At 42.0% G+C, this 13,148-nt stretch overlaps 1 protein-coding gene across 8 annotated transcripts in view; it reads right to left on the bottom strand.

Annotated features, from left to right (window-relative positions):
• LOC148040543 (uncharacterized) overlaps window positions 1–13,148 on the bottom strand; it is a 99,884-nt gene that overhangs the window by 20,727 nt on the left and 66,009 nt on the right. For 7 of the 8 annotated variants that reach the window (XR_015694956.1, XR_015694955.1, XM_087700678.1 and 4 more), the window contains exons 6-7: window positions 2,594–2,706; window positions 2,220–2,258 (exon numbers count right to left, since the gene is read on the bottom strand). Coding sequence is in view for 6 of the 8 variants with exons in the window: in XM_087700678.1 (XP_087556804.1) it covers window positions 2,220–2,258; window positions 2,594–2,706 (152 nt within the window). In the remaining 2 variants the exon portion in view is untranslated. The remainder of the gene's footprint in view (window positions 1–2,219; window positions 2,259–2,593; window positions 2,707–13,148) is intronic. The other variant, XM_087700687.1, reaches the window with a different exon arrangement.

Raw genomic sequence — 13,148 nt, 5'->3', positions numbered from 1 at the left:
GGCACTCAGCACTGACAACCTTGATATTCGCTAGTGCATTGAGTAAAAATCAATCCTTTGATAATGGGCATTCTGCTAACAGAATCTGCAACTATATTAAATTTCCCTTTTCTATATCATAATTTAAAGGCAAACTCTTGAAGAAGTTTGTCCCATCTTGACTTATAATCCTTGAAGTCTGTTTAACAAGCCAATTCATGCAAAAAAAAGGTGTGCCTAATTATACTACTCAAAAGAAGAATATAAGGAAGTACAAGTGCTCAACAATCTAGTTGGAGTTGAATACAAGTCAAATCATATATGTATATGGCCTCTTGAGGCAATTTGGTGGTGGGTGGGAGAAAGAAGCCCTAGTGAAGGAGTGTAATACCATCAGGTATTGCCATCCTGTAGGGTGAAAATCAAGCCATGGCAACCACAACTGTGAAGGAATTGTTGCCAAAGCTCTTGCCGATGTTGAGCGCCCTCCTAAAGCTGTTTGTATTAGCCTTTGAGGGAGTGAATGATGGATGATTAGAGCTCTGCCAAGGTGGTATATATCAAACAGCTCTCACTATTGAAGATCAGTTGAAAGAGCCTTCCAAAAGTGCCACCCTGTAAGACTACCAATAATCTCTCCACTTCCAATAGTGACATAGTAGAATCTAGTACCTCGCAGTTGGGCAAAGCCTCTAGGCCCACAAGTGCAAACGAGCCAACCTCAATGATGAAGATCGTATCATGCATCTCCATCTCATAGAGTAGCTAACATCGCTAACTGATTCTACAAGCAAAAGCAACCCAAGTGACACACCCAAGGTTGGGCTCTATCAATGAGTATCCTACAAGCTCCTCTTCAAACCAGCTCGACAACCTCACAGACCATGGGTAGTGCTTCAGGGCCTCCAAGCTGCTCTATGCAATGTTGGCAGACCTTGTCTTGCTGCATCTGAACCAACCAGCTGCCAACTGCTAGAACCGCATGTGCTACTAGCCAAAGGAAGTATAAGATCCTCTTCAATCATCAACTATCTCATAGGCATCTCCAGAAAGTACGTCTAAAAAGGTCCTTGATGCTTTGCTCTGCTCAGTGTTTGCTTCACAACAAGGCCCAACTAATATTGTTTTACATCAAAATGTGCCTAGCAATCCATATTGTGTAGGGGAAGAAGCTCATTGTCTTTTGGGATAGTGACTGGTTGACCAGCTCCACTCTCTTGGATCCCAATCCAACTCATGCAAGGCTCAGCCTTCCCAAATCCATAGTCTCAACTCTTGGATATTTGAACAACCAATGTATAGGTCAAATCTCCATAACTTCTTTGTGAGTGATAAGACTCGGATCCTCCTCCAAGGGAGGTCAGGGAAATAAGCCATGCTGCCCTTTGCCCAAATCTAAACAACCACCCTCTTGCACAGTGAAGAAAGTGTTGGGCACATGCCCCTAGGGAGCAGAGCAGAGTGCCCTGGGGGCACGTTTCGTCTGTGTGGTGTGTGTGTCGGGTGGGGTGTGTGGGTGGTGGAGTTTCTCTCACTTTTCTTGCTATTAACATGGGGATGCCCAATTGTGAGAATAGATTGCCCAACCATGAATGCTGCATCAATATTCAGCCAAGAAGCCTGTGCATCCCTCTTGCAACCCACCACCTAATAAAGGATCTCCAAGTCTACCTCCCTATACATATCTCTCCAAACCCTGACAAAGTGGGTAGGTCCAGCCTTCCAAACAGTCCACTGAATGTGTGTGCACTCCCAAGCTGGAACCTGTCTCAATCCTAGACCTGTGGGTCCCAGAGATTGGCTGTTTATCAATCTCCTTCCAGTAACATGGGAGCCTTTGCTCTAAAACCTTGTACAAACTCTGCCACAAACTTGTATCAGCCTGCAAAAGAATAGGGAGAGTAGGTCGCACCTTGGTAAAGATAAACCTCAAAAATGGTCTCTAACCTCCTCCGAGATGGGATGGAGGCTTATCTTCATACCCACAAGAGTCACACTTTGTTTATCTCATTGGCCTTCTACTCAACACCTCCTCAGTTTATAGAACTAGGGAGAAGTCATGTTCCTTGGTTCCTTGCTATTAATATGCTCCTTGATATGGAATCCTGTACTTTGTGGTTTTCCTTGGTGGCAATCCTCACTGAGGTTTGTGGGTGGGGGGGTGGAAAGAGAAGGAAACATCAAGGGATTCTTTGAGGTCCACTAATAATTTAGCAAAGGAATCTTTGCTTGAGATATACCTGTCTAAATTTCTTAAAAGTTTTGTGAATTTGTGGTACCTGCAAAAAGAAAACAACACGAGTTACATTCTTATTCATACTTTGACACTCAAACATTATACATGATTTATCTCATACCAAGGCATCATTTAACTCTGCATTCAGAAGGTTTTAGTGTTTTCACATGCCTCAGCTACATGAGTATAGACTGGACCTTTTGCATATTTGTCAAAAAACAGCTTTTAGCAATAACACGTTTTACTTGCTTCACACTTTTTTTCTGCATAATTGTTCTCTATTTGTTTGTTACTCTTACAATGAGAAAACGTTTGCATAATGGTCACTTTGGTAAACATCATTCACTACTAAATTCCATATAAAATAACAGTTTATACCTAGCATTTCCAGCATGCTTCTTGTCAACAAACAAAAGCATCTCATTCAGTTCGTCATTAGAGAGCTGCACCCCAAATTGCTCTAAGCTTTTTTGAAAGTCATTGTAAGTAATCTGGCACAAAAAGGAAATCAATTTTCTGGTAAGTAGATTGCTTTGTGCGTTCACTTTCAATCAATCTAAAAGCATAGAATAATCTGACTTAATTCCACCTCTATCACGATCACAATGGGTACAGTATCTTCAAGTTTGGGTTCTTCCCAAATCACAGTGTAAAAGTACATGCAAAAGCTAGCATTTCTGAAAGTTCAGTTGAAGCTATAAAGAATCAAAAAGATTCCTAGAAATCATCCTAGTGAAGATTATTCTTCTAGTTGGGTAAACCTAAAGAGTTATATTCTTTATGCTCATGATGTCCCATGAATAAATGAAACTTGAAATCTGACACTAATCTATTCTTAGAACCTAATTTAGAAATAGAAAGGAAAATGAAATTGAGCAGCAAATTGAAGAAATGATTTTTGACAAATTTGGCTTATAATAACAAGATACATGGTACAAAGCATCTACGTTGAACTCCTATCATGTGGAAGGTTTACGACGACTAAAAAGTACACTATTTAGACTGTAGAGGCTATGACTGCGAAAATATCAATGATGATTCAAGTACTAAAAGGTTTAGCAAGTGCGCCCATTTTACGACCAACTAATTGTAATAACAGTTTCCATGTATTTGGTGCAGCCTAGATGGATTTCCCATTCCTGTTACCTTTGCTAAAAGACAGATCATCTGGGGCAAAAAAATTGTACCATCATGGAAAGGGAAGGTTTACATATGGTTTGGACCTTTTAGAATTGAACATTGTTTCCCGCCAAAAGATTTGTCTTTATCATTGATCACTAGGCCCTTTACTATCTGATCAAGAGACATCATGCAATGTGATGGTAGGAAGAACCTGTGTTACCACAACCCAAGACATCACCCTGTGATGTCTAATCCTGGTGGAGATGGAATTAGAAGTTATAATTCAGAAGGGCAAGAGGAATGTTTTGGCTGGCCACACATTTAGGATTCTTGACTGTGAATAGGACAGTCCTCTATTGACCGTTGGGTTAGTGCACAATGGAGGAAATCTCAAACTTTCTGATGTATTATCACTAGGTGGAATCACGAAGACATTAAACTTACAATACCCAATGACTTGACCTTTATAGGCCAAGTATACAAGGCAAGCATGATATCCTATGATGATGTGTGAGGAAATTTGAAGTTACCAATGTATCAGAACAAAGCAACACTGCAGAAGGACATTTCACAAGAGATCTTAGCAAGATCCTACAGCATATCTTGTGGACGGCACCTATCTTTTTGGATGCAATTCTATACACAAAAAATGTGACGTCTGCTCTCAGCTTGGGATTGGCCTAGGGGTAACAAGGTGTTGACTTTGAATGAGCAACAAGGAACTCAGGTACCAGGAATCAAATGGTCTCCTTGATGATGTGGGTTTCTCTAACACGTGTCCATTCCAATCTAAGTCCAAATTTTAATTCCCTATTCTCGCTACGAGATCTCAGCAATGTCTACTCAAGTTGACCATTTCCTAGACATAGTAGGGTGCAACTTCTTATGGATAACAAAGAACTAACCTACTAGAAAATCCAATAGCATCAAGGCTGACGTGGGTTACTATGTCACTTGGTTAGTTCAATGGAAGTCCAGACTACATATGATGTTCATATAGAACTTTTTTGCAATCTTTGCATCATAATTTTTTGTTATTGCCTCAGCCCACTTTTGTGAAAAAGTCAAATAGTGTAGCAGACTTGAGTATATCTAGCCTCCATGTTTGATCAGTTCCCCACATTCCTGGATTCTTTAGGTTGAAAATGCTAGAATCAAGGGCATAGTGTCCACTCTGTGCAGTACATGTTCTAGAGTAGTGGTGTTGGTTAGATATGAGTTGCAACCATTATTTCAGATAATGAACCATCAGACACATCGATTACTATACACCTCCCAAACATCAGCTTAAAAGGCTGAAATATGGTCAAAAGCAAAAAGCTATAATTCATAATGCCTTACATGTATAAATTTTTTATATGTCCCATGCCATCACTCATATCTCTCGCATGTTGAAGAAGAAAAGTGGATGCAAATGTTACATCCTCTCAATGCATGTGATATTTATTTAATGAATGAAACTTGAATGTGAGTGATTGTGTAACCTCCTGGCCTTGTAAATGTATCAATAAGCATGGCAAGAAGTGGATAGCCAAAGTAGGCAGGCATCTCAAGTACTCCAAGGTGCATAATGAGAAGAAAGAGGAAGTAGCAGCTATCTATCTGGACGAGGATGCAACCAACAGGTGTATGCTAGAAAAGGCGAGGAGCCAAATAATATCAAAGGAGTACTTCATCCTGAAGATGGAAAGATTCAAAGTTAAGGAGGGTGCAAGAATCTCAAAGAAGCCCAAGGAAAGATGGATTGTGTTAGCAAATGCATCAGCTGATGCTCCACCTCCCAGATATGAATGAAAACACCAAACTACAAGTTTTCCTGTTCCGCTTTTAAGAGTGGCCCAAAAGAGACAGAGAGAGACAAGAACCTGAGCACTTGGATGAAGCCATGAGAGTAGCTAAGAGACTCATGGACTTAGAAGGGAAAAGATCCTCACAAGGGAGTCATGCACAATATGGAACCAACCCCATTGCCTGCACTTGGATGCCAAGGCCAACCTCTCCAAGAGGACCCACATCAAAAGTTAGAGTTGGAACTACAAGAGGGATTCCAACTGCAAGTTAGTCAGCCTTGATGCCAAGAAAAGCAATTGGAAGATGGGGGAACAATCGTTACGAGTCAACTCCAAGTTCATCTTATGGGTCATCAAGATCTACCTCATCATGGTGGAAACCACCAGCCTCATCAAAAAGGCAGACATGCTTCAAGTGTGGTGGCCCTAATAGTCAAGCCACCCAACTGACAATACTGCATCAAGCAGCTTGAGGTTGGCAGCCACAAGTGCGCATGGTGAAAGGGCCCCAACCCCGATGAATCATGGAGATATCCTATGGAGGTGAAAAGTATCAGGAGCACCTTAGAGTGCCACAGTGACTGCACCCCCTTAGTATATGGCTGGATGGGTGGCCACCGTGCACTACCTACACTTGCAAGGGAAAGTAGACAAGAGGGAGCCAGCTGTCATGATAGAGACATGTGCCACACACTTTCATCACTCCAGAGTGTGCTGCAAACAATAGATAAAAGCTAACTAAGGCATCTAAAGGATTGATGGTGACCTTTGCACAAGGAGAGGCTAAAGAAGTCAAGCAAGAATTTTCAATGCTAGTGGAAGCAAAGCAATGGAAGGCAAAGTTAAACTTTTTGGTGGTACCAAAGGATGACCTAAAATTAGCTCAAGAGTTCTTTGGCAAGTATATACTAGCAATGTTTGGGAAGGAAGTGAACAAGATGATCCTAGATATGCAAGGGGATGGAGTCTGGGTCCCTTGCAGCATATTACAACTCCCAACTAGACCACCAGTGAAGTACATAAAGGGAGAAAAGCACAAGGATATGGAAGACGCAAGTAAGTATGAAGGAGCCACTTGCCATGCTGCCAAGACGAGACCAAGTAACCCAAAGGCTCCTCTGATCTAAAGGTCAACAAGATCCATAACAATTGCTGCCACCACCAGTATAAGACCCAGGATCATGGTGTGCAGTACCCAAGAAGTTGAGTAGTTAGTTAAGTAGGAGGGACATGGTGTACTTGTTCATGATGACACCACTTGAAGAGGAAACATGCAGAACCAAAGTGGGGAATAAGGAAGTAAAATACTTGCCACAAGAGTATGCTAATGTTATGTCTGCAGAATTCCCCAGAGGATAAATGCCCAAGTGAAATGTGGACCATAAGATTGAACTTACCATGGGGTTAGCACCAACAATAAAGGCCCCATACTGCAAGAGACACACAAAATTGATGGATATGAAGAAGCAATTGCACGAGCTACGGGAGCAAGGTTTCATCCATCCAAGTAAATCCCCTTTAAGAGCCCTGGGGTTGTTTGTGAAGGAGGACAAAGGACTTAGGTTGTGCATAGACTATAGGGCACTTAACAAAATCACCATCAAGAACAAGCATCCCATGCCCTTGTTGGAGGACCTATTGGACAGACTACATGGAACCAAGAACCTTAGCCACTAGATCTTAATCCACATTGCAAAGACAGCCTTTCACACTACATATGGAAGTTATGTGTGGCTAGACTTGGGCTTTGGACTTAGCAACATACCCAGTACATTGTGCAATTTGATATCTTATACCCTCGGTGGAGGACCTATTGCAGAGACTACATGGAACCACGTACCTTAGCCACTAGATCTTAACAGCCTTTCACACTACATATGAAAGTTATGAGTGGCAAGACTTGGGCTTTGGACTTAGCAACATACACAATACATTGTGCAAGTTCATAGACAAAGTCTTCAAGGAGGACATAGATATCTTAGATATCTTTGTCATCATCTACATAGATGACTTGCTAGTTTATAGTAAGACCTTGGAAGATGGTCTTTGAGAAGTTGAGGCATAAGTTGTGCATAAAATGTAAACTTATTGTGAAGAAGTAAGAGTTTTTGGGACACATAGTAGGAGAAAAGGTAATGAAAACGGAGCCAAGAAGATAGAGGTAGTTACAAATTGGCCAATTCTCAAACTTGTGAGAGAAGTTAGAGAATTCCTAGGCTTCATTGTATTCTATAGGAGATTCTGAAGAATCACAACATGGTAACATCCCCATTATCACGACACCCAATGCAATAATCTAAAGTATAAGGTGCAAGTACAAAGTACAACTCTTAAACCTTAGGGTTATAAGAGGGTGTTCACACCCGAAGAGTGTAAAACGTGATAAGTGCCCAAACTGTGTGACATAGGCACATAAAATAAAAGAAATAAATCTGGGGGGAAAAACCTCTCATACGGAGAGTAAAAAGTGCCCCGGTGTCCTACTGAAGATCACCAATACTCTTTTGTGAGCATAGGCGTGAGTCAAACCCAACAAGTCCCCCCTGGAGTGAAGAGCGATTAAGATACAAGGGTCATCCACCAAAGGAGGTCAAATTAAAAGCATTGCAAAACACTTCAAATTTGTCACAAGGAAGAGCTTTGGTGAAGATGTCTACCACATTACTGGTGGTAGGAAAGTAGACAAGGCTGATATCACCTGCATGTAGCCTCTCTCTGAAAAAGTGATAGTGGATCTCAATGTGTTTCATGCGTACATGAAACACTCCGTTCCATGCCACTACAATGGCACTCTGACTGTTAGTGAACCAAGGAGTAGGCTCCATGACATATACATCATTGGCAGCCTGATATGTCTCAAAACTAGTAAGGGATAATTTTGATTTTTCATTGAAAACCACATCCCTAATGATAAATACCTTCTTAGAGACAAGAGCATATAATCTATATCCTTTGCTTTCATTGTTGTACCCCACAAAAATGCATTTAATAGCCTTGTTATTCAACTTTTTCCTGAGTACCTTGGGAATATGTACATATGCAAGACACCCAAAAGTACGAAAATGTCCAACAGAAGGTTTCTGGATATTCCAAGCCTCGAAAGGCATTGCATTCTTTAATGCCTTGATGGGGCACCTCTTCAAGACATGGCAATCACACATAATTGCTTCCATCCAAAAACTGTGTGGCAAGCTCTTTGCTTTCAACATACATCTGGCCATCTCCATAAGTGACTGATTCTTCCTTTCTGCAACCCCATTTTGTTGTGGAGTATAAGCAGTAGTATACTGATGAACAATGCCTTTCTGCTTCAAAAAAGAATCCAGCATAGAAGACATGTATTCCGCCCCTCGGTCCGAACTGAGAGTCTTTACCTTGCAACCACATTGACTTTTAGCAAGTGCTACAAAAGCCAAAAAATGCATCATACACTTCTGAAATTTTCACCAAAAAGTAGACCCAGCAAAAACGAGTAAAGTCATCAATGAAAGTGACAAAATAGTAACAGTCGCCCAATGACTTTGTCTGCATAGGGCCACATACATCTGAGTGTACAATTTGTGATCTAGCAATTGCTCTAAAAGAAGCATCACGAGGAAATAAAAAACAATGCATTTTTCCCAAAATACATCTCTTGTATATATGCTCAAGAGGTCTCTCCAAGAGAGGTAAACCATCAAGCATTTGTGTACGCTACATAAGCATCAAGCTACCATAGTTTACATGCCTCATGCGAGCATCCCATAACTCCGCCTCGACATAGCAGAAGTGAGAGTAGACGCTAGATAGACCGACTGATCAACTGAAATAGCATCTAGCTCATATAACCCATGACATGTGTTCCTTATCTCTGACCATACATCTATCATCATCAAAGGTGACCTGCGAACCACACCTTGCCAAAGAACAAATAAATAACAAATTCTTCTTTATGCTTGGCACAAGTAAGGCATCCTCCAAGCGGAGAATAGAGCCATCAATGGCTATCAACACAATCTCCCCAATGCCCCTAACAAGGTATGATGCATTGTTGGCACATTGTACAGACTTGCCAACTGAGGTTGCAATAACAGAAGAAGACAAATCTCTGCGAGATGTGATATGCCTAGAAACACCACTATAAAAAAACCATGCACTCGTATTCTCAGTAGAGCTAAATGCTCTATCAGCCCAAGAAGAGTCATAACTGCATGTGTAAAAACAATAGTCCCTATCTGCAACAAAGGATGTGGACTCGGTAGTAGCAGATGAAGGTGCATCAGAAACAAACATCCCTAACCCCTGTTGGGTTTGACTCACACCTACGCTCACAAAGGAGTGTCGGTGATCTTCAATAAGACACTGAGGCACTTTTTACTCTCCATACGAGAGGCTTTTTCCCCCAAATTTATTCATTTTATTTTATGTGCCTATGCTACATAGTTTTAGGCATTTATCATGTTTCACACACTTCAGGTGTGAACACCCTCCTACAACCCTAAGGTTTAAGGGGGGTTGTACTTTGTATTTGCAATTTACACTTCAGATTATTGCATTGGGTTTTGTGCTCTCACACTCTACATTGTCTACTCCACTCTCAGCTAAGCTTCTATCTCTTCTCTCACATTTGGTATCAGAGCTAGCCATCAGCTCACAGCTCAGACTATGGCCAGCTAATCCCCTTGGCATTTAGCCCCACGTTAGCACGCAACTTCAATAGCCTGCACCAGAATTCTCCTCTAGAAGGATGTGAACAACAGGTGACTCAGTCTCTTCATCTTGCTCCAGCTCAACCACTTTCCTAGATATCAACAATACAAAAGGCATGGGATACACGGGATGCACAGACTTTGTCATTGACTGCATTAGCAGTTTAGTGGTCTATCATCCCTCACATTCTATCTGCAACTTCTTCACGAGAAGCATGGCTGACCTTAGAGCAAATATTATGTGGAAAGAATGAGACACCTAGCTCTTTCTTGAAGAGAGAGCTTGAGACTGTGAAGATGGATGAGGGTGATTCTATGCAGGATCATCTAAATAAAATTCAGGACTTATGCGAGCTCTATGAATGTAGATGAGTATTACTCAGATGCAAGGATGATATCTACCAGCTTGAATTCATTGCCGCCCTCGTACTTGGCCTTTCATATGGCCTTGAACCTCACCATGAGGATTGCCCCACAACCACTTACTTTCCTTTAGTTGGTCAGTTTGCTCTTAGAGGAAGAGCAAACACGAAAGAACGGTGGTGTGGATGTTATAGCCTCTAAGCAAGCTTTTATGGCACGGCAGAAGTGCAAGGGAAGCCAAGCAAAGAATACTCCGCAAAGCTCTCAGACTATAGGCACTTCACAGGGCAATAAGAAACAAGGGAGCACGCAAGCCAAGAAGGGAAAGTTCCACTATTGCAAGAAGCCAGACCACTATTGCATAGCCAAGGAGAAGAATAAGGAGTCAAGGATGTCTATTTCTTATGCACCATCCAATGCTATTGAGTCAGCATCCTTTATTGAAGATAGGGACTGTTGTTTTTACACATGTAGTTATGACTCTTCTTGGGTTGATAGAGCATTTAGCTCTATTGAGGATGCATGCACATGCTTTTTTAACAGTGGTGCTTCTAGGCACATCACATCTCGCATAGATTTGTTTGCTTCTGTCATTGTAGCCCCAGTTAGCAAGTCTGTATAGTGTGCAATGCATCATATCCTATTAGAGGTATTTGAGAGATTGTGTTGATAGCCATTGATGGCTCTATTCTTTGCTTGCAAGATGCCTAGTTTGTGCCCTGAAGAGTGCCTCCGTAACTATAGGTGTTGCCCCTAGCTCTGCTCTAACAATGGGATGTGGAGTGGAGGGCTTACTCCTAATCATGCGTGCTATCATCATGATCAATGGCCTTTCCACGCTATCCCAACCATCATAATAATCCCTCTCTATTCCAATTTGATCAGTGAATGGGCTAAGACGCTTGTGGTACAAGCTGCAACCCCATACCTCTGCTCCATATAGTAATGTAGGTGTGACTAGGGTGTCAAACAACCAAAGTTTGGTCCGGGGCTCCTGGAACTATATGTGAGCACATTGACTCTCGAGTGCCCCTAGTGCTGCATATCCACGTGCCAAACATGCCTCTGATGCTCCTCTCAACGAAAAACGTGGGCCAGAGAAGGTGACTCCCAAATAGACATATTCCCTCACATGCTCCAGTATATCTCCCCCAAATGTGAACTGGTACATAGATCTAGTCACCCATGCTACTGAGGTACTGAAAACCATGGTTTTGGTCTTCCCAAGGTTCACTGTGATGTCTTTATCTCTACAAAAGATGTGCAAAGTATCTAGATGGCACTGCAATCCCTCCGGTGAATCTGAAATGAGAACAATATCATCTGCATAAAGTAATATCGGTATCAGCACCCCTGCCAGATTGGCTCCAACTCCTCCTCGGTCTATGTAATCAGACACTTCATCTATGTATAGACCAAACAATGTGGGTGAAAGTGGGCATCCTTGTTTCACTCCTATGGCACTATCAATCCTCTCTGATAGCCCCCCAAGTGCTCGTACATGACCTATCACTGCCTCATATAATGCATAGACACCCCATCGTATACCCTCTGGTACTCCAATGTCCTACAATCTCTGCATGATGCATGTACCAGACACTGTATCAAAAGCTTTGCGGAAGTCTACAAAGCAACAATAAATCCTCTTGTCTCGGGTTCGACCCTCCTCAATAATGGCTCTAAGCGTGAGAATATGGTCCAGCGTAGTATATCCTCGTCTGAAACCTGCATGTCCTTGTGCTCTCTTGCCTTGCATTTCAGCCCATTCACTGAGTTCATGCTCCAATATAGATCCATATATCTTGGCCAAAGTATGACCGATCATAATAGTCCTGTAGTCGCTAGGAATCAGGGGATCACCATTTTTAAATAGCGGGATTATAGTATTGTCTGACCAACTCATAGGGAAACGTTCACATACTGCTCTATTGAACATATGTGCTAATATGGGTGCTAATATGTCACAAGCATGTGAGAAATGTTCAGCTACTAGTCCATCTTCATCCTGTACCCTCCCATTTTGTAATCTATAAATTGCATCCCTAACCATTTTCCATGTGAAGAATGACCATTGTGTTGGCCTAGAAGCTTGTGGGGGCTCAATAGGTGGCTGTCCTGGCAGGTTATACAACTGTCTCCCATGGTCAAGCCACACATCTGGTGATGTAATCTGTATGGGGGGCTATCTTTCATGGAACATCTTCCATGCGCTTTTGCTATCCCGCCCCAAAAATAGTTGATATATCTCTGCTTCTGCTTTCGCTAAGTAGTCTCGTTTCTTCTTCCGCACAAGGTGTTTGAAGAACGCCTTTGCTTGGCGATGTGTCTGAGTGCCTAGCTCCACTTCCCTCTGTAGGCAAGCTCGTGTGACTCTACACTCATCATCATACCAGCTATTTTGGGGAGCAGTAGATTATGTGGGTCTACATCGGGGCAAGGTGTGTGGGAATGCATACATGGCTGATCCATGTATGGCCTCTGCTAAATCCCTTGTACATTCTTCCAACGGTCTACTCAAGTCCAATGTATGTAAACTGGTCTGCAGAGAACCATTGTAGATGTGTGAGGTGTCTTCTGTAAAGTAGTACTTGGGATGTTTAGGGAGGCATGGTGTTTCATGTTTCATATGTATACAAGAGAGCATGAGTGTCAAAATAGCATGATCTGCTCCAATGCCAATTGGTCTCTTAGATATCTTAAAGTTTTGGATGTCTGGTATCAATGCCAGTGAGCCTATCAAGTAGTCCACGGTACTTGCCCCTCCTTTGTGATTCCAACATGTCAAATTGTCAGATCCTGGCCATTGTTGTAGACCATTGAAGATGGCTAGTCTATGTGCACTTCCCAAAGTCAATAGGTGTGTTCCATAGGTACTCACTTCTTTATCTTGGGCTCTCCTACGTGGGCCTATTTCATCTATGTCGATCTCTTTGAACATGGCATTATCATGCATATAAAAGTCACTCTATC

This window comes from Lygodium microphyllum, chromosome 2, assembly GCF_053477565.2.
Source record: "Lygodium microphyllum isolate KBCC chromosome 2, Lygodium_microphyllum_v1.1.10, whole genome shotgun sequence".
NCBI lineage: Eukaryota > Viridiplantae > Streptophyta > Polypodiopsida > Schizaeales > Lygodiaceae > Lygodium > Lygodium microphyllum.
Note: the sequence above shows the minus strand (reverse complement) of the source record. Positions and strands in the feature narration are given on the sequence as shown.